This window comes from Sciurus carolinensis, chromosome 3, assembly GCF_902686445.1.
Source record: "Sciurus carolinensis chromosome 3, mSciCar1.2, whole genome shotgun sequence".
NCBI lineage: Eukaryota > Metazoa > Chordata > Mammalia > Rodentia > Sciuridae > Sciurus > Sciurus carolinensis.
In genome coordinates this window covers 18,564,516-18,589,282 of record NC_062215.1, presented here as the reverse complement: position 1 = coordinate 18,589,282, position 24,767 = coordinate 18,564,516, and the positions used below count along the sequence as shown (strand labels likewise).

Here is a 24,767-nt window from a genome sequence, read left to right as displayed (position 1 = left end):
TACCATCCTGCAGAGATGATGTTAACTTTCATGGAGCCCCTACTGTGTACCAGGCAGTGTTCTAAGTCCTTCATACAATCCCCAAAACAACTCTATGAAAATTGTTAGGCCCATTTTATAGGTGGAATAGAGTGGTGAAGGTCACACAATTAATGGCTGAGCCAGTATTCAAACCCCAGCAATCTGGTTCTAAAAACTGGGTTTCTCCATCCTTCCCCTACTACCACCACTGGTGATTGAACCCAGGGGTGCTTTACCACTGAGGTACATCCCCAGTCTTTCTTTCTTTCTTTTTTCTTTTCTTTTTTTTTTTGAAACAAGTTCTCACTAAATCGCCCAGGCTGGCCTTGAACTTGTGATCCTCCTGCCTCCCTCTCAGATCACTGGGATTATAAGTGTGTAGGTTTATGCCTTCCTCTCTGGCTTCAAAATAAGATAGTTTTACAAGGGGTTATCTTAATATAAGACAGTTTAAAAAGGGGAATGTAGCTCAGGGGTGGAGCACTTGCCTAGTAATCCCCAGTACCCCCCCACACACACACACACAAATTCATTTCACCTATATTTTTTATTTTAATTTTTGTGGTACTGGACATTGAACCCAGGGCCTCATGCATGCCAGGAAAGCACTCTGCCACCGGGCTATACCCACCGCCCTTCTTTTTACCTTTTAAATTGTGGCTACTAAAACATTTAAAATGGTATATGTGATTCAAATTCTTTTTCAAATTCTTTTTCTTTCTTTCTTTTTTTTTTTTTTTTTTTTTGGTACTGGGGATTGAACCCAGGGGTGCTTTACCACTGAGCTATATCTCCAGCACCCCCCACCTTTTTCCATTTTGAAACAGGTCTCACTAAGGTGTGTAGGGTCTCACCAAATTGCTGAGGCTGACCTGAAACTTGAGATCCTCCTGTCTCAGCCTCCAGAGTCACTGGAATTACATGAGTGTGACATTGAGTCCAGCTTGAATTATTTTTCTGTGGAGAAAAGCTGTACAGACAGGAAAATTCAAATATAGTCTTCCCTTAGAATCCACAGAAGATCTGTTCCAGGACCCCTATGGATACTAATATCCTCAGATGCCCAAATCCCTTGCATAAAATGGTGTTTGCATATAACCTATGTATACTTCCTGTATACTTTAAATCTCTAGAGGACTTAAAATACCTAACAGGTATGATAAGTATATGTTATGTAAATAGTTGTTATTGTTCAGGGAATAATAAGAAAAATGTCTGTACATGTTCAGCACAGACACAATTTTCTTCCTGAGTATTTTCATTCCTGGGATGCAGAATCCTCAGACAAGGAAAAACAGCCAACCATAATTCTAAAACCAGGGAAAGAACCAGGCATGGTGGCACACACCTGTAATCAGCGACTTGGGAGGCTGAGAGGATGAGGCAGGAGGATTGGATTGCAAGTTCGAAGCCAGCCTCAGCAACTTAAGAAGGTCCTAAGCAATTTAGCAAGACCCTATCTCAAAATAAAAAGGGCTGGGAATGTGGCTCAGAGGTCAAGCATCCCTGGGTTCAATCCTTGGTACCAAAATAAATAAAACCTGAGAGAGTGTGCCATATATTCTACAAGTGAGAACTAAGTGGTGTAGATGCCCAGAGGTGGGGACTTCTTGTGGAGGGCGTGCTGGTGGTGGCAGGTTCCAGGTGAATTTCCAAGCATCGGGAAGGTTCTGTGTTGGGGAGAAGAGCACTGGGGACAGCAAAGGAGAAGGATCAAGTCCAGCCTGTGGATCTCAGACCATCTTGACTGCAGGCTGAAGAAGGGGCTCTCAGGTCAGTCAGATGGAACCCCAGAAGCCTCATGTTGGGAGGGATGGACTGGAGAACTGCCAGCTCCTGTGGGGATGGGACAGAGGCAGGCATCAAGTGGCAGAGCCCCTGCCTGGTTCTGCCTCTGCCATTTCCCTTCTTGTCCCAGGTCCTCCCACCTGGCTGTTCCCCAAGGGGAAGACTGTGGAAGGACAGCTCTCAGGAGCATTTCCTGCTTTTGGCTCACAACTGCTTCCTGCCCAGAGCTCCCAACACTTGACCCCCATTATATTCTTTCTTCAGGGGAGTTAGGTGGCCAGGAGGGCTTAAGGAGTCCAGAGGCCCCCAGTTCCTCCACTGGCTGAGCAAAGTAAGATTCCAGGAATCTGGATGCCCAGACTGCCAGGAATCTTGTGAGGCGCTGGAACTCAGGCCTAGCAATGAAACTCCTGGGGACAGATTTTGGAGGAGGGAATGAATGCAACGGACTTGGACCTTGGTCCCCGCAGTCGTTCTTTCCTTTTGGCCAGTTCATCCATTCCACTCGCTCACCTCCACATGTGAGCTCACATCTCTTCTTTCATTTATGGGGCACTCTTCCAGGACAGAGGTTGGAGATTTCTGAAGGGAAAGAAGGTCATTAAATTTTACAGGAAATAATCCTGAGTGATTCCTTCCCTAGAACCCCCTGGGGAAACCCAAACCCCATTTTAAGAGTGGATCTGCAGTTTTCTCCTGAGATGTGAGATCAGATACCAAGGCCTTGAGTTGATTTTGGTTTTTTGTTTCTTTGTTTTGTTTTGTTTTGTTTTTGTTTTTTTTAGGGCCAAGGACAGAACTCAGGGTCTAGTGCTTGCTAGGCAAGCTGTCTGCCACTGAGTTAAATCCCCAACCCCAAGGGCTTGCACTTTAAGAGCCCATCAGAGGTTGGTAAAAGAAGTCAGGTCTTTTTTTATTTCCTAACCCTAAGCCACACCCTTATTTGCCCGAGGAATATATAATCAATACCAATCAGCTCACCAGGAGCCCTCCTGCTGTACCTCAAAGTCAGCCTAAAGACACCCCCCCACAGATGCCCCACCACCATCCCAACCTGAACCCCAGAACCAGAATCCCCAGCAAAGCTGCACTGGGGACTAAGATGACTCCAGGGAAGGATTAGTCTCTCCACCTTGCCTCGCCCCCAATGACCAGATGGGATAGAATATTATTGTCCACCTTGCTCCACTCTCTGCTCCTTAGGCCAGGGAAGAATTTCCTCAGAGGATGGAATAAGATCTTTTCCAGAGGTGTTCAGTCTGGGTCCCTGGGGCAAAGGAAGTTCCTGTGAATGTGGGGAGTACAGATCCAGCTAGAAGTCCCCTCTCCTGGCCAGCTTGAGTGCGTGCTGTACCAAGGGCTCCCCCTGATGGGGACAGGAGAAGCCTAAAACACTTGGGGAGCAGGGAGGCAGGTAGGACCCAAATGCAGGTCAAAGGATTGAAGACCCATCCTGATCCTTTTCCCCATCTTCCTTCCTTCCATCCTTCCTTCCTTCCTTCCTTCCTTCTTCCTTCCTCTCTCTCTCTCTCTTTCCTTTCTTTCTTTCTTTTCCTTCCTTCCTTCTTCCTTCATTCCTTCCTTCCTTTCTTTTCTTGTTGTTGTTGTTGTTGAGGTACTGGGGTTGAACCCAGGCACACTTACCACTGAGCTACCTCCCCAACCCTTGAATTTACCATCTCCAAATTTGCCCAGTTCACCCATCCTTCTATCCCCGTCTGGGACCAGACACTGAATAGTGGATTTGTTAGCCTAAAAGGTGCTCTGGGATCCTCTCTTTTTCATTTTCCTAGCTTGCTCAACCCTATCACTACCTGTCTGGTGCTGAATGGGAGGGCTCTTCATCCCCCACCCTACACTGAGGTGTAGGTGAACGATGGAGAAGTCCAAAACCGCAGCATCAAGGGTCAGGTCAGCCAGAAGAGAGCTGAGTCCCTGACTTTATCCTAAGCAGAGCTCGGGGCTCCCCAACCACCCCTGCCCCTGCTCAAAATGTCTCTCCCTCCCTACTCATCTAAAAAGCTAGATTTGGAGAGGGGGTAACCGATGGGAAAAGGGGAGGGAAGAGACAGAGGGGATCTCCCAGACTGGGTCACCCCAGCTTCCCCCCTCCCCCGCCCAGTGCCCTTGGTTTGGCCCCAGGGGTGCCTGGTTCTTTGGAGAACTGCAAGGAAGCTGACAGAGAAGTTGGAGAGTTGGGGGTGGGGCCGAGAGGAGGAAGGAGAGAGGAGGGGGCCGGGGAACCCTGGCTGAGAGGCTTCGGAAGGAAGGTTGAAGGCTGAGTTTAGGAGGTGAGGACAGGCGTCCCTCTCAGCCCCGTGGGGGGATATGCAAAGAATTGCTAATTGCAACTAAACGAGGCCTCGGCGTGGGGGAAGGGGCAGCCCCGGCTGTCAGGGGCTACCGCCTCTTTGAGTGCCCGGGTAAGGCCAGGCCAGCCCGCTCTTCTCATGTAAAGCAGCTTTTTGTCTGGGGGAGCCCGGGCTGGGGCCAGGGGCTGGGGAAGGGGCCCAAGCCATTAGCAAGTTTCTTGTTCCCCAGAAAGGGAGAAGGGTACCGCGGCTTCCTCAGAGTGAGAATGCCCCCTCCTTCTCCCCTCGCAAGCTTTTTATGTGGGGGTTGATGGGGTGCTGCCCAGCAGGAGGGGGTGGGCCAGGGATCCCAGCACCCCCCTTGCCGGGCTGTGGGAAAAAATCGAGCACAAAGAAGGGGGCCGGCCCAGTGAGTTGGGAGACGGGGCAGCTCTGATCCAGGGATGCCCTGAGGTTGGAGTACCCAGGGCTAGAGCCCCTTATCCCCAGAGAATGTCCCCAGTGGCCACCAGCATCTTATCTGGTCATCTGGTCCCATTTCAGACCATGTGCTATGGGGTAGGGTCTTGAGGACCTAAACCTCTCCCCTCATAGAGCCTAACCAGAGCAAGGAGAAAGAATCCAACCTCTGGGCAAATCCTTGATCTAAACTTAGGGACCTAAGAATAATGCATCTGCCTTGGCGCTGTGGCATGCCTGTAGTTCCAGCCACTGTGGAGACTGAGGCAGGAGGATGACTTGAGCCCAGGAGTTCAAGGCCAGTCTAGACAACATAGAAAGCCCCCCCCCCCCCACTCTCTCTCTCTCTCTCTCACACACACACACACACACACACACACACAAGGAAAGAAAGAAAGAAAGCAAGCAAGCAGGGGGAGGAGACTGGGAGCATGTTGCTCAGTGGTAGAATACTTGCCTAGCATGCACAAAACCCTGGGTTCAATCCTCAACTGGCCAAAATAAAAATAGCAATAATATTTCCAGACCCCAGGGTCAAGTACCCTTTTAAAGAACTGAGAGTCCTTCCCAGCTGCTGGGGAGACTGAGAAGGCTGAGGCAGGAGGATCATAAGTTCAAGGCCAGTCTCAGCAACCTAGTGAGACCTTGTCTCAAAAGAAAAAATTTAAAAAAAAAAGAGCTGGGGTTGTAGCTCAGTGGTAGATCCTAGGATGTGTGAGGAGGCACAGGGTTCGATTCTCAGCACCACACCATATAGAAATAAATTAAATAAAGGTCCATTGACAACTAAAAGAATATTTTAAAAAATAAATAAGGACTGTGGAGGTATCTTAGTGGTCCAGTGTTCCTGGGTTCAATCCCCAGTACAGAGGGAAAGAAAGCAAGCAAACAAACAAAAAAGCCCAAGAGTCTTACTTTCTCATTCAGATGCTCCATTTTATGAGCTTCTGTAAACTAAAGCACGTTATATAACCTATGGAGCCTCAGTTTTTTCATTTGTAAAATGGGGACAATAATTCTATCCTCTAAAATTCTTTTGAAGATATAAAGAGGTGTAAAGTGCCCCACATAGGGCATTCCCTGGTTCTTAATGCACACCTTTCCTTTCTCAAAACATCCATATCCACATATATCCAGAGATAGTATCTTGGAGGTTCATATTTGTATAAAGCTTTACCATCTTCAGAAAGCACCTGACATTCTTCACAATAGGCTATCTAATAAATGGAATTTTTTTCTTTCATATTTGACTGGTGATAAGAAAAATCTGAGGGCTGGGGATATAGCTCAGTTGGTAGAGCGCTTGTCTCTCAAGCACAAGGCCCTGGGTTCAATCCCCAGCACCGCAAAAAAAAAAAAAAAAAAAAAAAAAGAAAAATCTGAGATTCCAAGTCTATAGTATTTGTTCCATTCCAGTGTGACCTTAAAATTCCCATCTCACAGATTAGACAAGTGGAGCCCTGGGCCAGAGTGAAACCAGTCCTGGACCATCACAGTCCAAGGTACTAACCAACTAGACCGGTAAAATAACTGGGGAAGTCAGTCCTTTTCTTGCTAGATGTGTCTTTTCCTTTTCCTTCTCACCTCTATTTTGGGGTCCCCATAGACTGTCTCCCTATTTCCACATGTTGCCCTGGCTGGGTCCCCATAACCAGGTGGAAGACGTTAATTCCTGCTTGCCAGACACCCAGGGACTCCTGGTCCCAGAGGGCCTTTGGCCAAGGGGTTCTGGCATGGGGCCAGTGCCTTTCTCACTGCCCGGCTCCCTCCCCACAGGCCCCTAATCCATCTCCCCCAGCAGGAAGCCCTTAAGCTGCCTTTTCAGTGGCCTTCCCCAGCCCGCTGTGGGCTCTGTGCCTTTCTATACCACCCTTGGCAGGAGCTGTGTTATACAAGCTGGAGAGAGCCACCCCCGTGAAGAGGTCATCCTGCCTCAGGCTGCTTCCAGCTCCTGCAGCCTCTCCTCCCTGCTCTGCTCCCCAGGGTTCCCCCCTCTAGTGTGCAGCCTGGGCATCCCTGGGCACTGACAGCCCTGGCTAACTCACATCAAAGTCCAGGACTGCGTCCAGGTGGGGTAAGAGGGCTAGGGGAACTATGGGCAGGAGGCCAGGGTCTGGGGAAGTGTGGCGGGCAGGAGGGGGCCCCCTCTGGCTCTGTGCCATCTGTCTTTTTGGCTGGTCTCTCCATCTTTCCTCTGATTCCAGACCCTGCCCCCAACTCCCCAGGCCCATTCATGGCCTTGAACTCAGTTACGCACCCCAGACTGAGAACTGGGAGAGTGTGGCCCTTGGAAGAAAGAGGGGCCACACAGAGTGGTGGAGCGTTGAGGGCCAGGATCTTTTTTCTCTGTTCCTAGGCTGTATTTGGGTGATTGCTTGTCACTCTTGGGTGAAGACCTCAAAGCATGGATCATTCTTTAACAGGCTTGATTTTTGAGCCCCCAATCCCATAACTCCAGAAATTCTCCTCTTACTGGTTCTTATTTTTGGTTTGGAAAATATGGTTCTTGTAAGTCCTGGTCCCTACCCTGCCCTCACCCTTTCCCTTCCCCTCCCTCGCCAGGAAAAAAAAAAAAAAAAAAAAAAATCTCCCTACCTAGGCCCCTTCTCCCCAGCCCAAATCCCAGTCCTGGCTCCAGGAAAGCAGCCTTTTGCTGGCAAGGAGTGGTTAGAGAAGAGTTGGGGGTGCGCTGGGAGGTCTGTTTGTAGTTCAGATTCTTCTCATTCCAGGCTCAGCAGGCTTTCTCTAAGGGAAGGGCCTGGAATTGGGAGGGGGTCCTTGGGGCACCAGCTGCAGGGAAGGAAAGCTTCCTGGGGAGAGGAGAGAAGTGTGTTCTCTTCTGCTGCCAGTGACCTCCATCCTTAGGCCCTGTATCTCCCAATTCATCCTTGGAGGCTCCCAGAAGCTACTTCAGCATTGTGGCCCCTACTAGCAAAAAAGAGATGTTTAGCTTTGAGGTCTTGAGCTCTTCCTTCTCATCCTAAGGAGTCCTTTTCTCTCCTTGGGAATGCTAGAAAGATTTGGAAGAATTAAGGGTGGGGATCTAAAGAGGGATGCCTGGAGCATGACTGTGTCAGCCACAGCTTCAAAGGGGCCACGTCTAGGGTTCAATCCCCAGCAGCACACACACACACACACACACAGACACAGACACACACACACACACACACACACACACAAAAGGCCATGTCTGCTTGTCCACTAAACTTAAGTTCCCTATTTTGACTTTAGTTCAACATTAGCATACTTGTCTTCCCTTCTGCCAACCCCTAGGCCATAGAATTCCTCAAAGGCTTAATCAGTGTAACCAGGCCAGGGGGTGGGGGGCAACCTGAAACCCCCAAGGTCCTAGGTCTTAGAAGTCTAACACCTGCTCCAAATGCTCCAAAGCCCTGGAAAACTTCCTTCTCTGGCTGACTTCACCTGATCTAGGGAGAGGAGGAAAAACAAACACCAAGCAAAGTGAAGTGAAGTGACCACTTTATCTGATCCTCCTGACCCTGTAAGAGAGAAGATTAAATCCCTATCACATTGATGAAGAGTTTGAGCTTCGGAAAGTTTAGGTGGCCTGTCCAAGGGAATGTAGTAAGAAAGTGAGGTCTGTGGAGTTCAGGTTCGGTCCAGTCCAAGACCAGCACAGCACAGCACCCCAGGACTATGTCTGCCTCATTTCCTGCACAGGTCTCCAAGTTGACCTCTGGCTGATATTCTGCTTCCAGGTTACAAAGCAGCATGTATTGACCTAAGCTTCCCTTCCCAAAGCAATTGTCACTACAAATCAGTTTTCTCATTTAGTCATTATTTCAGAGGGAAGAGGACAGATTTATTATGCCCATTCTGCAGATGGAGCTTTGCAAAATGACTCACTGTAGGTTAGGGAGCTAGTAAGTACCAAGGTCAAGATTCAAGTGCTCAAGAGTCCCATGTCCATCTCCTGGGTTCTTACCATGATGTCAAATTTGTTTTTCATTTCACTTCTCAGATTGGATACCAGAACGCACTTGTAGTTAAATGTGATTTCAAGGAACTGGATAATTTTGTCAAAACTGGAGACTAGAAATCTGGACCCTAGAAACTTGACTAGTTCGTTTCTCCTCCTTAGAGAGTAGCTCTCCTCTTCCAAAACATGGCTGTGAAATGGGACAAAACATTCAGAAGAAGAGTAGGGTTGGCCACCCCAGGAAAGGCACTTAAATCTCTAGACTACCCAGCCCAGGGAGCTTTCATTTTATTTTTCTGGTACCAGGAATTGAAACCAGGGGTACTTTACCACTGAGCCACAACCCCGGCCCTTTTCAATTTTGAGACAGAGTCCAAAGGCTCTGCCCAAGCTGGCCTTGAACTTGCAATCCTCCTGCTTCAACCTCTGAGTTGCTAGATTTAGAAGCATGTGCAAAGACAAAGAGAGTTAAAGTACCAAGTGGCCATCTAATTCACAGCAAAGTCAAGATTCAGAATAAACCAAAACCATTCTAGGTATTTTATACAGCAGATTTAACACAGGTGTTCTGGTCTAAATTGTATCTTCACAAATGCATCCATTAAAACTCTAAACCCTAATGTGACTGTATTTGGAGACAGGCCTTTCAGGAGATAATTAAATGAAGTCCTAAGGGTGGAGTCCTAATCAAACAGAACTGCTGGCCTTACAAGAGGAAGAGACAGCCAGGTGTGGTGGCATTTGCCTGTAATCCCTGCAACTCAGGAGACTGAGGTGGGAGGATCACAAGTTTGGGATTGGCCTCAGAAATTTAGTGAGATTCTAAATAGTTTGGGCTGCTATAACAAAATATCATAGACAGGTGGCTTAAATTATAAAAATTTATTTTCTTACAGTTCTGGATAGCTAAAAGTCCCAGATGAGAGTGCCAGCCTAGCAGATGGGTCATAGAGAACTCTCTTCCTTGTGCTCATGTGGTCTTTTCTTAGTGTGTGCATGTGGGGAGGGAGAGAGAGATCTTCTCATCATTTTGCTTTTCGTTTTTTGTTTTTTAAGTACTGGGGATTGAGCCCAGGGGCGCTCTACCACTGAGTTGCATCCCCAGCCCTAAGCAACCTGGCAAGACCCTGTCCCAAAATAAAAAATAAAAAGTAGCTAGGTGTGGTAGCACACACCTGTAATCCCAGTGATTCAGGAGGCTGAGGCAGGAGGATCACAAGTTCAAGGCCAGCCTCAGCAACTTAACAAGTCCCTCAGCAACTTAACAAGACCTGTCTCAAAATAAAAAATAAAAAGGACTGGGAATATGGCTCAGTGGTTAAGCACCCCTGGGTTCAATTCCTGGTAATAATAATAATAATAATAATAATAATAATAATAATAATGGCTGGAAATGTGGCTCAGTGGTTTAGTGGCCGCGGGTTCAATCCCTGGTACCCCCCCAAAAAGATAAAGAAAATTGTTGGATGAACTGGAGGTACAGACTATATAATGAAGCCATAGAAATGATCCTTCAGCAGGGGCTTCCACCTTTGCCACAAGCAAGTAGGCAGAATCAAGGGGCTGCCACTCACTGGCACTAAGTTAAGGACTGGGTCCACTGGTTGCCCCTAGGCATCAGTGCCATTGCTGCTACTGCTGTCAAAAGACTAAACAGTGAGGTGGTGCTGGAGGAAGCCCCATGTCCAGGGCCTTACCTGCCAGTGGAAACAACCAGAGCAGCAGAAGCATGGCCTCAATTCCTTTCCATCTTCCAAATATCAAATGTATGCACTTTGCATCCACAGCTCTAGTTGCAAAGGAGGCTGGGGATTGAGGTTTTGAGCGTCCAACCTCTGTATTACAGGAAGGAGGTGGGAATGGATGATGAGGGCCAATCAATCTTGTCTACCACAAAAGGGAGTGTGGTACAAATTAATGCTGGAAAGATACATGAGGGTTAGAGGTTGAAGGACCTTTAATGAGTTGAAGTGGGGGGAACAGAGCAGGACTGAGCAACTGCCAAGAGTAAAGGCTCTGAAAGCTAATTGAGAGGTCTGGGAAGCAGATATGTCTAGAGTGTGCAAAAGAATCAGCAGACGGGGTGCAGAAATCTGTATTCCCAACAGATGCACCCAGTTGCCCACCCTGCAATGTCCCTCCTCTGCAAACATGCAGACTCCTGGCTTTCAGAAACCTTGTTCTGGGGCAGGAGCTGCGATGGGGCAGTCTGAGCTCTGAAAAGTCTGTATTTGTGCTGGGCATATACTGAATTAACTCCTTCCTCTTGCAGATGCTTGTCCTAAGGTTGGATGATGAACCCTGAAAAATGCTAGCAAAGTAGAGATTTGGGGAAAGGGGGCTCTGCCTAGGACCCAGGAGTCCAGGGATTGAAAACCCATGGTCCCACTGAGGAGGACTAGGTTGGAGTGAGACAACAATGTCCAGGAGCCTTTCCTTGAATCCCTTTTACTCTGTTGTCCATTTCAACTCCACTGGGGTTGCAGATCTTTCAGATCCTATTTCCATGGCAGGGGTTTAGTTAGAGAAGGTTTTAGACCTCTGAGGGACTTAAGGGTTTGCTAGAGAAGGAGAAAAAATGAAACTGAGGGGATCAGAAAGGAGAGAGAGCCCTCTACACAAAATGGCCTGAGTCCCCACAGGAACCCACTGTTCTGTGACATCACACTGAACTTCCGCACAAAAGAATCAATTATTTTTTTTTCCTTTTCCTTCACAGTCATTGTCTTTTCTTGACTCTTACCACTAATTTGGAGGGAAAACCCACAGATAGATGAAAATGACCCACCTGGAGGCTCAGCGTGCACATCCTAGCCCCCAGCATCTCAGGGAGGAGGTCACCCTAAACCTAAGTAGGGCAGTATCTGCTTGGGCCAAGGCTGCCTGCCTGACGGGTTTCCCTCTTTCCCAGGGATACTATGCCACCCAGTTCCTGAGACCCTGGCCCCCTTTCAGAAGTGTCAGCCGCCAGACAGCCAGGGTCCAGCCAGGGTCCTCCTGGCTTCCTCCCCTGGGCAAGTCCTCCCAAAGAAAGAGCAGGTTTTCAGGTTGGGGGAGGGGTCGGTCCCCCACTTATCCCCACAAAACAGAGTCCAGAGAAGGAGGAGGAGTGGGCGAGGGTGGGGGTGGTGGGAGAGCCAGGTCCTTGCTAGTAAATCAAAGTTGGTTTCCCAGATGGAACTGCAGCCGCTTTGATTTCTCAAGTCGCCCCTCCCCCTCTGCCGCCTCCCCTCACCCCCAGCTCCACGGTTTCAATTCCTCCCTGAAAAGCAGTGGGGCCTCCTTTCAAACCAGCCCAGCTCCTCCAACTCCCAACAACAGCGTAAGTTACAGGAAAGAGAGAGGGGAGGGGGTGAGGTGGCCCAGCCTAAAGGGAAGTGAGAGAAATTCTGGGAGAAACCAGGGGGAGAAGGACAGAGTGGAAAGAGAGTGAGTTAGGAGATAGGGTGTGGCCACAATGGAAGTGTGTGATCCACTGGAGCAGGAGGGGACCCCCAACTGAGAAAGCAGCCACCCTATCCTGGCCCTCCCTTCCCGTGGGCATCTCCATCTCCCCTGAGCCCCACCATGTCTGAGATCTATGATTCAGATGTTCCCATTCCTCTCTTGGCTTTAGGTTCAAGAAGGTTCTGGGAGGTAAAAACAAAAAACAAAACCTAACTCATGCATTCCTAGGGACCCATATTTTCTGGTCTAGAAGGCAGGGTCCCCTGAAGAACCTTACAAATCAAACCCAGTACTGATCTTTCAACCCCCTTTCCCCCAGTTTGCTCAGAATAACCCACACCTTGCTCTAGCTCAGCCTAAGGCTTGAACTGATTGAAATCCTTAATTAATAGATCACCTAGTATACATGTTTAATTCTTTATAGCCCATCTTGCCTTCCAGAGACACTGGGGAAGGTTCAGGAGAGATAAAGGGCTAACAGTGATATGCTGCCAAGTCCCCCTCACCCTGTGCCCCCAGTGCCAGGGCAGTCTAGGAATTTGGCAGGGTTTGGGTGAAGGGATTAAAAAGACCTAATGATGGGCAGGAGGTGGAGCTCAGGGGTCTGAGATCTGATTATTCTGTGGCCAGTTTTTCAGGGCCATTTCCTTGAGAGCGACATGGAGAAGGGAATTCAAGGAGATGGAATTTAGTATCTCATCTAAGGTGGATTACAGGTTCTCATGGCCAGGCTTAGGGTGGAGACAGATTCCTCCAGAGCAGAATATATGTAGGTCAGGGTAGGGGTTAGCCTCTTAGGTGCTAAAGGCTCAAACCTATTTGCCACAAAGTATCTAGGATTTACCCATTCAGAGTAGAATATTTTTCCTTAGAAAATAAAATCTTCTCCAGGTGTGGGGGTGCATGCCTGTAATCCCAGCGACTCAGGAAGCTGAGGCAGGAAGATTGTGAGTTCAAAGCCAGCCTCAGCAAAAGTGAAGCACTGAGCAACTCAGTGAGACCCTGTCTCTAAATAAAATACAAAATAGGGCTGGGGATGTGGCTCAGTGGTCGAGTGCCCCTGAGTTCAATCCCTAATACCCCAAAATACATACATACATACATACATACATACACAAAAGAAGCAAAATCTTCAAGGATCTGAAAATATGTTCTCTTCCTTGTTCCCCTTTCGCCAACTCCCAGATTCACATAGCCCTTCCACGTGGAGGGAAGAACACTGACCCAGAATCAAAGGAGACAGAGGGGAAGGATCCTCTGCCTGGCATTCTTGGGGAAGGGGTGATTCCCTGGAGAATGGCCATACCAGGAATGATCACGTAGCTGTGCAGAGAGGATAATTCCTCTGGAAAGAATGAACTTGAGAGGAAAAGGTGGAAGGGGACTATGAGGACGTGCAAGAGCTTCAGCTGTTCCCGCGCCAAAGAATAAGAACAGAGACAGGAGGATTTGGGAGGGAGTGGGGAGCCCTGGGCAGTGTCCCTTAGGTTTCCTAGCTGGGGTTCTCTATGCTCTCTCTTCTCCTGAGCATGCCTGAGGCATGTTGAATATTACTAATTGGCTGTCATTCACTCATCAGTGACTCACAACTTTTTCAGCTTGTTTGGGTGGCATTAAGCAAGGACAGTTCGATGATCCAAAGATAATATTCTCACAGCCTCCTACATCTGGCTCAAAGGTAAAAATCAATCAATGGTTTTATGATCCTTTTATGCAGATACGAGAGCTGAAGCAAAGGAAGGGAAAATGACTTGCCTAAGGTTACTTGGCCCTGTGGGGTGAAGCTAGTCTTAGGTCCAGATCTTCTGAGCCCCAGACCAGGTTTCTTTCCTCTCTACCAGCTATTCTCCTCTCCCATCAGGTTGAGATTTCTGTTCCAGCAAATCCCTCTTTCCATCTATCTCACAGAAACAGATTTACAGTGGGAAATTACATTTGATATCAGATTCATAAACTGAGATGAGTGAGGACAGCTACGTTCCCAATCCACAGCAGAAGCCCAAGACTAAACAAAAATGTTCCTTAGGGGAGGAATAGCAGAGTGTGGCCCCCAGACTATAGGCTCCATGAAGCTGGAGCCTAAGTTTCTGAAGACCATCTGTGTTACAGATACTAGGTGCTCAATAATTTGGTGAGTAAAAGGAATAGCTACTATTGAACAATCTTTTAGCCTAGTACTAGGTCAAGTGAAAATTATTTCATAATTAAAACAAGGAAAATAAAAATCCTAACTTCAGGCTTCCAGATGCAGGAAAAACAATTCTTGTGACCTTTACATGTTGGCTAGAATTTCTTCTGCCCTGACTACTCTTTACTCTCCCTCCCGGGACCCATAGCCCATAAAGTTTGGCATCTCCTAAAGCTCTGATCTTCCCATCCAATCCATCCTCTCTAGATGGTCTAAGCCACTCCCAAAGCTTTAATCATAGTCTAATGGTACCAGATCTAAATTTAGGCCAGACCTCCTCCATGGGCACTGGATTGAAATACCCACCTATGCTGGGCATGCCTATAAATCCCAGTAGCTCTGGAGGCTGAGGGAGGAGGATCACAAGTTCAAAGCCAGCCTCAGCAACTTAGCTGAAGCCCTAAGAAACTAGGTGAGACCCTGTCTCTAAATAAAATATTTTTTAAAAAGGGCTGGGGATATAGCTCAGTTGGTACAGTGCTTGCCCTGCATGCACATGGCCCTGGGTTCAATCCCCAGCACCACAAAAAAAAAAGGGCTGGGGATGTTGCTCAGTAGTTAAGCACCCCTGGGTTCAATCCTTGGTCCAAAAAAAGAAAAGAAAAAAGAAAAAAGAAAAAAAAATACCCATCTGCCTCCTGACACTTTCTCTTATATGTACCATGGGCTCAGTCTGTGCTTATAATCTGCCCTTTGCCTGAGTTTCTTAGCTTAGTCAGTGGTATCAGGACACCTAGATTGGAAACCTTGGTTAGTTTCCTCTCTTACCCTTTCTTCTATACTACCACATTTCAGTTCTCAGTTCCTGTACTCACCAGGAACTGAGTGAGTTTTTTTTTTTTTTTTTTTTTTTTTTGTATAGTACTAGGCATGGAACCTGGAACCCAAGGACGCTTTACCACTAAGCCATACATATTGCCTTTTTTTTTTTTTTTTTTTTTGAGATAGTATCTCAACAAGCTGCTTAGGCTAGCCTGGAATTTGCTATCCTCCTGCCTCAATTGCCTGCGTAACTGGGCTTACAAGTCTGCTGTGCCAGGCCCAGCTATGGCAATACAACCTCCTTCTAACCCCTTCCCTTTACACTTCCTAACCTCCAGTGACTGGTATTCTACTTTCTACTTCTACAAAATCAACTCTTCTAGTTTCTACATGTGAGTGAGAACCTGGGGTATTTGTTCTTCTGTGTCTTCTTGCATGGTCTCTTGCACTCCACCCCTAACTGGTATCTCTGGCTCCCACCCATGCTCCTCAGAGCTGCCTAAATGCACTTAAGTGTGCTCACTTCCCTTCTTTAGTCTCTGAAGTGTATCCCTGTCTCCCCGAGCCCAGCCTATATGCAAGGGACCTAAGTTCTCTGCATACCTAAAGCCTCCTCTGCCATCACTCCCCAGATGCACATAGGACTCTAATGGCCAAAGTAGTTGTGTACCCTGCCCATTCCATCTGTTTCAATCTGGTATGCCCTTGTATATACTGCTCTGTTCCCACTGTCTGGAATGCCTATCCCTATCTTGTCTGTTTACATGACTGTTTCCTCATTAGATTGTGAGTTCATATTTCTACATTCAAAGATACCCTATAGTTCTGATCGCTGCTGGCCTCTTTACTTCAACCTACTTCACTCCTCACTTCAACCACACAGACTTCCCTTTCCCACCCTGCCAGTCTTCCTTCCCCATTATACTTTCACAGAACCAGGCACCTTCCCTTCATAGCTTTGATTTTTTACATCCATATAAGAGACTGTGTCATAAATGTCAGCCTCTCCCACTGGAACATAAGCTCCTCAGAAAAAGGGTTTGGGTCTGGTGCTCAATATATTTTAGTTAAGGGCCTGGGTTGTGGCTTAGTGGTACAGTGCTTACCTAGCACATGTGAGGCACTGGGTTTGATCCTCAGCAGCACATAAAAATAAATAAATAAAATAAAGGAATTGTGGCCATCAACAACAACAACAACAAAATATATATATATATATATATATTATGTTATAAAACATGTAATATAAAATAAAATTTATGATATATATATATATACATACACACTGAATACAAGCATAGAATTCTTTTTTTTTTTTTTTTTGGCCATACTGGGGATCAAACCCAGGGCCTTGTGCTTGCAAGGCAAGCACCGTACCAACCGAGCTATATCCCCAGCCCCCTGTCTTATTTATTTTTATGTGGTGCTGAGGATTGAACCCAGTGCATCACACATGCCAGGTGAGTATTCTACCACTGAGCTACAGCCCCAGCCCAAGCAGAGGATTTAAAAAAATAATTTTTTTTAAAGGCTATGAATTTTTGTAAACTTAATTTCTCTCTCTCTCTCTCTCTCTCTTTCTTTAGTGCTGAGGATTGAACCTAGTGCCTCAAACATGCTAGACAAGAGCTCTACTATCTTATAGCCCTAAAAATTTTCCATTATCATCATCATCATCATCATCATAATCATCTTGTGGTGCTAGGGATTGAACCCAGGGCCTCCTATATTCTAAGCAAGTGTTCTAACACTGAGCTACATCTCCAGCAAAATCACAGAATTCTTCCCCCCACCCCCCACCTTGCCACTGTATTACATCCCCAGTACTTTTTATTTTGAGACAGGGTCTTACTAAGTTGCTGAGGCTGCCCTGGAATTTGTGATCCTCCTGGCTCAGCCTCCAGAATCAGGATTACAGGTGTGTACCACCATGCCTGGCTTAAAGCACACAATTCTTACAGACACTAGGAGCTGTGTAGAGGAGGAGATAGAACATAGTATTTTTTTTAATTTATGCTTTTTTATTTGTGCATTATAGTTATACATAATATTGGGGTTCATTTTTAGAACATAGTACTAAGAACCAAGCAGGGGGCTGGGGTTGGGGCTCAGTGGTAGAACACTTGCCTAATATATGTGAGGCACTGGGTTCGAGTCTCAGTACCACATAAATAAATAAATAAAGGTATTGTGTCCATCTACAACTAAAAAAAAAAAAAAAAAAGAGCCAAGCATGGCCTGGTGTGGCTCACAAATCTCATCAACTCCCAAGGCCAAGGCAAGAGGATCACAAATTCAAAAGTCTAGCAACTTGGTGAGATCCTGTCTCAAAATCAAAAATAAAAAGGACTGGGGATGTAGCTCAGTAGTAAAACACCCCTGGGTTCAATCCCCATTATCTTAAAAAAAAAAAAAAATGTGTTGATGGCTGGGGATATAGACTGATGGTAGATATGCTTAGCATGCTAGAGGCCCTGGATTTGCTCCCCAGCACCAAAGAGGGGGAATGGGAGGAGTGAGCTGGAGAAATGTAAAGTCCACTGAATGAATGAAAAAAGGTTCTTGCTGGACTGGGTACTGCACACCTATAATATCAGTTGCCTAGGAGGCTGAAACAGGAGGATCTCAAGTTAGAGGCCAGCCTCAGCAACTTATGGAGACCCTGTCTCAAAATTTAAAAAATAAATAAAATGGACTGGGGACATTGCCCAGAGGTGAAGTGCCCTTGGGTTCAATCCCCAGTAAGGGGGGGGGGGGAGGAAAGGAAAGGAAAGGAAAAGAAAGGAAAGAAGGAAGGAAGGAAGGAAGGAAGGAAAGAAGGAAAGAAAAAAAAATAAGAAAGAAAGAAAATCCTTTATTTCCATTTTCCAGCTCCAGCTCTCCCTCTGCCTGAGGTAGTCAGGGAAAGGATAACTGTCACTTAGGTCTGGCCCTAGAGCAGGAAAACCAGTTTGTCATAGAAGGAAATTGGAGATGCTGCACTTACATTGGCAGTTTGCTCTCAATTTCATATCAAACTGTGAGCTTAGTGAGTGGGGTGTAGGAACCTGTCTTAATCATTGTTTCCAGGGCTCAGCTCCAAGGCTTGGTACCAGCTGGAAAAATGCAGGGAGGCAGACTAGACAGGGAGGTCTGAAGAATCAACAGCCCAGGCTCGGATTGGGTTTTGTGGAGCAAAGAAATCCCAGCTTTTCCAAGCCCAGACCCATCTAGAGCACAGAATGGACTGAATGGGTGAAATGAAGTGGGCTGGAAGACCAACAGCCTATGCCCTTAATTTTGAAGGGAAACACTATTCTAGAGGAGGGAAAAGAAAACTTCTCCAGTATATAATAAGAGGTATTTTCAAGTTGTAAAGAACCCGAAAATCTTTCTATTAGGAAAAAATTTTTTTTTTTAATCCTGTGAAATCTGGATCTCTTTTATCCAGCCACTCCTTAGGGAGTTTTCTTTCCTTCTCCCCGCCCCTTTCTTCTTTCTTTTAATTTTTTTTTAAAGCAATCTTTTTCTAGATTGGAACAGGAAACAGCTTTCCAGGCTGGGAGGATTTGGCCCATACTGAGAAGCAAAGGGGCTTTCTAAACTCAATTTTCTTTCTTCTTTTAAAGCCCCCCTTCCCTTTCCTTTCCTACAGACAACAGAAATAATTGATCCATCATTCAGTACCAGGCCCAGGAGATTTACATGCAAATTCCCCTCTCCGCCCCAGACGCTCTTCTCAAACTTAAAATCCTAGAAGGGCAAGCACTTCCAAAGTAGAAGCTAGCCTGCTGACCACCCCCACCCCTCAGCCAGGTGAGAGGGAGCAGGGAATAATCCCCTACAGCCCGCAGCCTCCTCCCTTGTGACACACACCACCCCTTTCTGTTGCGGAATCACTTAAGGTTTGGGTAAAACTCCCCTTTCTCTCTGGAGACGGTATCTGGAAGCTTTTAGGAGGCGGAGCAGAGGTGGGGAGGGAGAAGGAAAATTCCCCCAGACGTTCGTCAGGCCTAAGAGAGTCGTTTCTTCACTCACAACTGCCCATCATCCCCCACCCCGCATCATTAACTTTCGATTAAGACCTCCTCCTTATGGCAACTAAACTTTACTTAGCATAATTAAGATTTGCCTCGGAAGAAGGGGGAGAGTGAAGCTGCCAGCTCCTGGCCATTCTCCTTCACCTCGGCTTCCCAACCCCCAACCCTCTAGCTCTATGCCTCCGAGTTCTTGAGTTTTCTCACTTTGAGGTGCCACCGAACACAAAGAACCATAATGGGCTCCTTTGTGCTCGCTGCGGGGCAATTACGCCTTGGAGTCCGGGCCCCTTTAAGAGCCTCTTAAAGAGACAGGCTTTCATTTTTCAGAGGGTTATTTAAGGGTGTGTGTAGGGGGAGGGGCAAGGCGCACTCCTATGGGTCTACTTGTAGGGTGAAGTGAAACTTTTGCCTTGGCTCCATGCGAAGTCTGAAAGAAGTCTTTGTAAATTGTTAGCTTTGTTTTTGTTTTTTTTTTTTTTTACAAAAAGTCCTTAATAGAATTTTTTCAACTTGGGAGTTTTCATTTGATTCGAAAAATTGAACTGAAATAGGTGGGGTTTGAGAAGCTAGAGGCGGGGGCAAAGATTTAAAGAGCCCCTACCCGGCAGAGTGCCTAGGCTCCCAGCAAGAAGGGTAATCCAGCTTTGCGGAGTTTTGAGTCTGTAGCAGCTCTGGGGGATGTGTTTCTCTGGATCTCGCCGCGGCGACTCCGGAGAAATCCCGAGCTGGGCAAATAGTCCTTAATGTAATAATAGCTTGTCTCTTTAAAAAGCAAAAAGTGTGTGTGGGGGGGGGGGCAAGTTTTGTTGGCATCTGGTTTCTGATCTCATTATGTTGTGGTGGACCAATCCAGCCCTCGGGGCTGGTCCTTGGGTTTAAATCTGATTGGCCGAGAGCACATTTTGGGATGGTGCTTAGAACTCGACGGGGCGGTTTCAAGTATCCCTTTTTTGGGGGGCTGAGGAGAGGGCGGGGCCACTAGCGGGGGCCCCCTTGAAACCGACTAATTGGGATCGGAGAGGCCGAGGTGAGGACTGGAGGAGGCACAAAGGAGTCGCTGGGTGGAGAAGGGAGGGGAGAGGGGGAACTGAGAGGCGAGAGGAGGAGGAAGAGGAGGAGAGAGGGCAGCCGCGCGCGGTGTCTCCGGCGGCTCAGTCCGACTGCGGCGAGCTAGCGGGCAGGCGCGCCGCCCCCTCCCCCGCCCGGCCTCCCCAACTCTGCGGCCGCGAGCAAAGTTTGCAAAGAGGCGAGGGAGGCGGCGGCCGCTGCTAGGCGGCAGCGGGGAAGGCGCGCGGTCTCGGGGTTGGGGGCGGGGGCGGGGGGGGCGCCCAGGAGCTGGGTGGGGGGCGGCGGCCAGCATGCGGCCCCGCAGCGCCCTGCCCCGCCTGCTGCTGCCGCTGCTGCTCCTTCCCGCCGCCGGGCCTGCCCAGTTCCACGGGGAGAAGGGCATCTCCATCCCGGACCACGGCTTCTGCCAGCCCATCTCCATCCCGCTGTGCACGGACATCGCCTACAATCAGACCATCATGCCCAACCTTCTGGGCCATACGAACCAGGAGGACGCGGGCCTGGAGGTGCACCAGTTCTACCCGTTGGTGAAGGTGCAGTGCTCTCCCGAGCTGCGCTTCTTTCTATGCTCTATGTACGCACCCGTGTGCACAGTATTGGAGCAGGCCATCCCGCCGTGCCGCTCCATCTGCGAGCGTGCGCGTCAGGGCTGCGAGGCGCTCATGAACAAGTTCGGTTTCCAGTGGCCCGAGCGTCTGCGCTGCGAGCACTTCCCGCGCCACGGCGCGGAGCAGATCTGCGTGGGTCAGAACCACTCTGAGGACGGAGCGCCTGCGCTGCTCACTACCGCGCCGCCGCCGGGACTGCAGCCTGGCGCTGGTGGCACCCCGGGAGGTCCTGGAGGAGGCGGTGCGCCCCCGCGCTACGCCACTCTGGAGCACCCTTTCCACTGCCCGCGTGTACTCAAGGTGCCATCCTATCTTAGTTACAAGTTTCTGGGTGAGCGTGATTGTGCGGCTCCCTGCGAACCGGCGCGACCAGACGGCTCCATGTTCTTCTCGCAGGAGGAGACGCGTTTCGCACGTCTCTGGATCCTCACCTGGTCGGTGCTGTGCTGTGCCTCCACCTTCTTCACTGTCACCACGTACTTGGTGGACATGCAGCGTTTCCGCTATCCAGAGCGGCCTATCATTTTTCTGTCGGGCTGTTACACCATGGTGTCGGTGGCCTATATCGCAGGCTTCGTCCTCCAGGAGCGTGTGGTATGCAACGAGCGCTTCTCTGAAGACGGTTACCGCACGGTGGTGCAGGGCACTAAGAAGGAGGGCTGCACCATCCTCTTCATGATGCTTTATTTCTTCAGTATGGCCAGCTCCATCTGGTGGGTCATCCTGTCGCTCACCTGGTTCCTGGCAGCAGGCATGAAGTGGGGCCACGAGGCCATTGAAGCCAACTCGCAGTACTTCCACCTGGCGGCCTGGGCCGTGCCGGCCGTCAAGACCATCACCATCTTGGCCATGGGCCAGATCGACGGCGACCTGCTGAGCGGCGTGTGCTTCGTGGGCCTCAACAGCCTGGACCCGCTGCGGGGCTTCGTGCTGGCACCGCTCTTCGTGTACCTGTTCATTGGCACATCCTTCCTCCTGGCAGGCTTCGTGTCGCTCTTCCGCATCCGCACCATCATGAAGCACGATGGCACCAAGACGGAGAAGCTAGAGCGGCTCATGGTGCGCATCGGCGTCTTCTCTGTGCTCTACACGGTGCCAGCCACTATCGTCATAGCCTGCTACTTCTACGAGCAGGCCTTCCGCGAGCACTGGGAGCGCTCGTGGGTGAGCCAGCACTGCAAGAGCTTGGCCATCCCGTGCCCGGCGCACTACACGCCGCGCATGTCGCCCGACTTCACCGTCTACATGATTAAATACCTCATGACGCTCATCGTGGGCATCACGTCGGGCTTCTGGATCTGGTCCGGCAAGACTCTTCACTCGTGGAGGAAGTTCTACACGCGTCTCACCAACAGCCGACACGGCGAAACCACCGTGTGAGGGCGCGCGGCTACCCGGCACCTCTGGGAAGGGATGGCACCGAGCTTTCCTTCTGCGTGGGGGGGCGCTCCTACGGACTCCTATTTTATTTTTTTAAATAAAGAACAATCGAAACCGTTTCTTTTCTAGGTCGCTTTTTAAGAGAACTCTGCCCAACACCCCCACCAGGTTTGTAATTAAAACTGTAAATAGTCTTTGTAAATTTAATTATATATTTTCTATTTAAAAGGAAAAAGGAAAAAAAAAAAAAAAAAACGGTGACGGTGCCAAGGCTGAAGATGGGGTGGGGTGAGGATCTAGGGGAGGGCTCTCATTTCTTAAGTGCTCCTTTAAAGTCGCCCGGTATGTACTCTGGTTCGAAATTTTTGGTGATTTGGCAGGGCTGGGCCTGCTGAGAGAGGCACCTAGTCTGCGCGCTGTTTTTGTTGGCTGTGAGGAGTTGGGAGTTAAGTCCATTCAACTTCTATAAAAGCCAAATTTGCGAGCCTCCTCGCTGACGCTGGGCCTGTGGAAGCTGTTGGGTTATTTTTGAAAAGATTTGGATTCGTCTTTGTTTCGTTTTATTTTATTTTCCCTTCATTTCTTTCCCTCTTCATTTGTTCTGTCTCCTTCACTAGATATTTGGAAGCTTCCCAACCGAGATGAAGACGTGGAAAAAAGGAGGATGGTGTGGGGGAGAGGGCGGGGATCTGGAGAGGAATGGCCTCCACCGGCCTGGCCCACTCCCCTGCAGGCAGGAAGATCTTTCTCCTCTTTGACTTTTCTTCTTTTCCACTTGCTGTCCTAAGCCTCTAACGTAGGCAGAAAATTCTTTGTGAACTGTTTTAACCCCCCCCCCCCCCCATACAAACACATACACAAACCACCTTGAGTTCTGATCCTCTCTGCCTGAATTTTTAGGGGTACTATGAGCCTTTGAACATTTGTTTGCAAATTCTAGGGTTTGGAGATTTTGCAGCTTTTCCCATCTTTACCGGTGGTCTGCTGGCCCCCAACCGGAAAAACTCTGGCATTCAGGTTTGCAGATTGCAGGTTTGTTTATGTATTTGGTTTTTTGGGGTTTTTTTTGTTGTTTGGGGCTTTTTTTTTTTTTTTTTTCCACAAAGCAATAAAAATGGGTTGGGTTGGAGGGAGGGAATGGGTGGACTGATGGGATTCTTAGTTTTCTTTTGACAAAAGACTGGTTTTTTTTAAAACTTGTCCAAAAAAAAAAAAAAAAAGTGGGTATCTTTAGAAGGCTGTGGCCAGGCTCTCTGTGGCTGGGGGTGGGGTGGGGTTGAGTTTACTGGACATTCTATATCACAACATTGATAGAATGTTTATAACAGATGTTTCTTATCTTCCTCCTGCCCCCCACAAATAAAAGTCAAGACTTTTCTTAAGTTAGCTGCCTGAGAAGTGATGTATAAAATACCTTTGACTGCTGGTATGAGAATTCCAGTGTCCAACACCCATCAATTTCCTCAACTACTTGGAACATTTTAGAATTTTAATTCCAAAGGATTGGTTTGAAGACAATTATGCCACGTAACTCATTTTTTGCTATCTCTTGTGTCTTGATAATAGTGCAAATTAAAAGCTAATAATCATAATAATAAAGTACATTTAATTATCTTCGAGAGATCTAGCCCTTTAATTGTATTTAACAGGGTTGTAACATTTTATTAGTTTAACCAAACCACACCTCCTCCTTCCCTCTCCCCCTCATCTACTTGGTTGGGGGTGGGGTAAAGAAGTGGGCTCCTAGGCCAAGATCTTGCTTTTTTAGCTAAATGGTTATGGAGGGAAAGGTGCCTTATCATCCTTTGTTGGCTGACTTTGGGACAAGGGGAAAAAGTAAGTTGGAACCCCTACTTGGAGAAATGTTTGTATGTGTTAGTTTATGTTGGGGGAGGGGAACTGGAAATGTTTGGTGGTAATTGAAGTCATGTGGGGCTTTGTTTGGAATTGTATGAAGTCTGGGGATTTCAGGAGAATCCCCCTCCCAGAATATACAGTCACCCCCACCCCCCACAATCATTTGTGCCAGTGAGTAGTTCAAATTCACTTTTTATTAATTGCTGGTGAGTGTGAAGGCTCAACATGAGGTTCCCTTAACTATCAAATGGCGGGCAGGGGGAGGTGTCACCACCCCTGCAGCTCCATTTGTTCCAAGTCTAAAGACACCCCCCCGTCCCCCCCCCCCCTGCAAAGCCTGCAGGAAAGAGTTAAATTACAAACAAATTGTTGAGTGCCATTCCTGGTAATAATGGTGAAAGCTTGGTGAAATGGGTGGTATTTTGCAGGGCTGGGGCCTGAACCCAGTAGGAAGAGGAACCCTGGTCTCTCTTGAAGATTTGGGGAGAGCTTCCCCCACCCCTGAATCCCCCAGGGTCTTAGCTCTGTTTGCTTTGGGTGCTTTTGTCCTGGATCCTCACACTTGGCAGAAAGAGATGGTGTACTAGTAACAATTACCTTCTTCCCAGAGCAGGGAGTGATGGGAAGGAAAGAACTGGAGTAAAGATGGTTCTTCCTTCTTGCCCTCCATCCTACCTCAAGGTCTTCTGCAGTGTAGAACAGGGTCTAAGAAAACTGACAAAATAGGTTTTATGACTGGGGAAGAAGATGGATTATAAGATAATTGCTTCTTTGGGAAAGAACAGATCTTAGAGATGCCTTGCCCTTCTCTATGGGGAAGTCATGGACTGAATTAGCTTATAGAAGGTAGTGGGGGAACCCTCCCATCACCTCACACCCATTTCTTTAATGAAGTAATTTGGAGGAAGGGCAGCTGTA

At 48.1% G+C, this 24,767-nt stretch overlaps 1 protein-coding gene across 1 annotated transcript; it reads left to right on the top strand.

The window, feature by feature from the left end:
- Positions 1 to 19,945: 19,945 nt before the first annotated feature.
- Positions 19,946 to 22,832, top strand: Fzd2 (frizzled class receptor 2). The gene is made up of 2 exons (XM_047545146.1): positions 19,946 to 22,160; positions 22,610 to 22,832. The coding sequence occupies exon 1, from the start codon at positions 20,295 to 20,297 to the stop codon at positions 21,990 to 21,992; it is 1,698 nt and encodes a 565-aa protein (XP_047401102.1). The 5' UTR covers positions 19,946 to 20,294; the 3' UTR covers positions 21,993 to 22,160; positions 22,610 to 22,832.
- Positions 22,833 to 24,767: the final 1,935 nt, after the last annotated feature.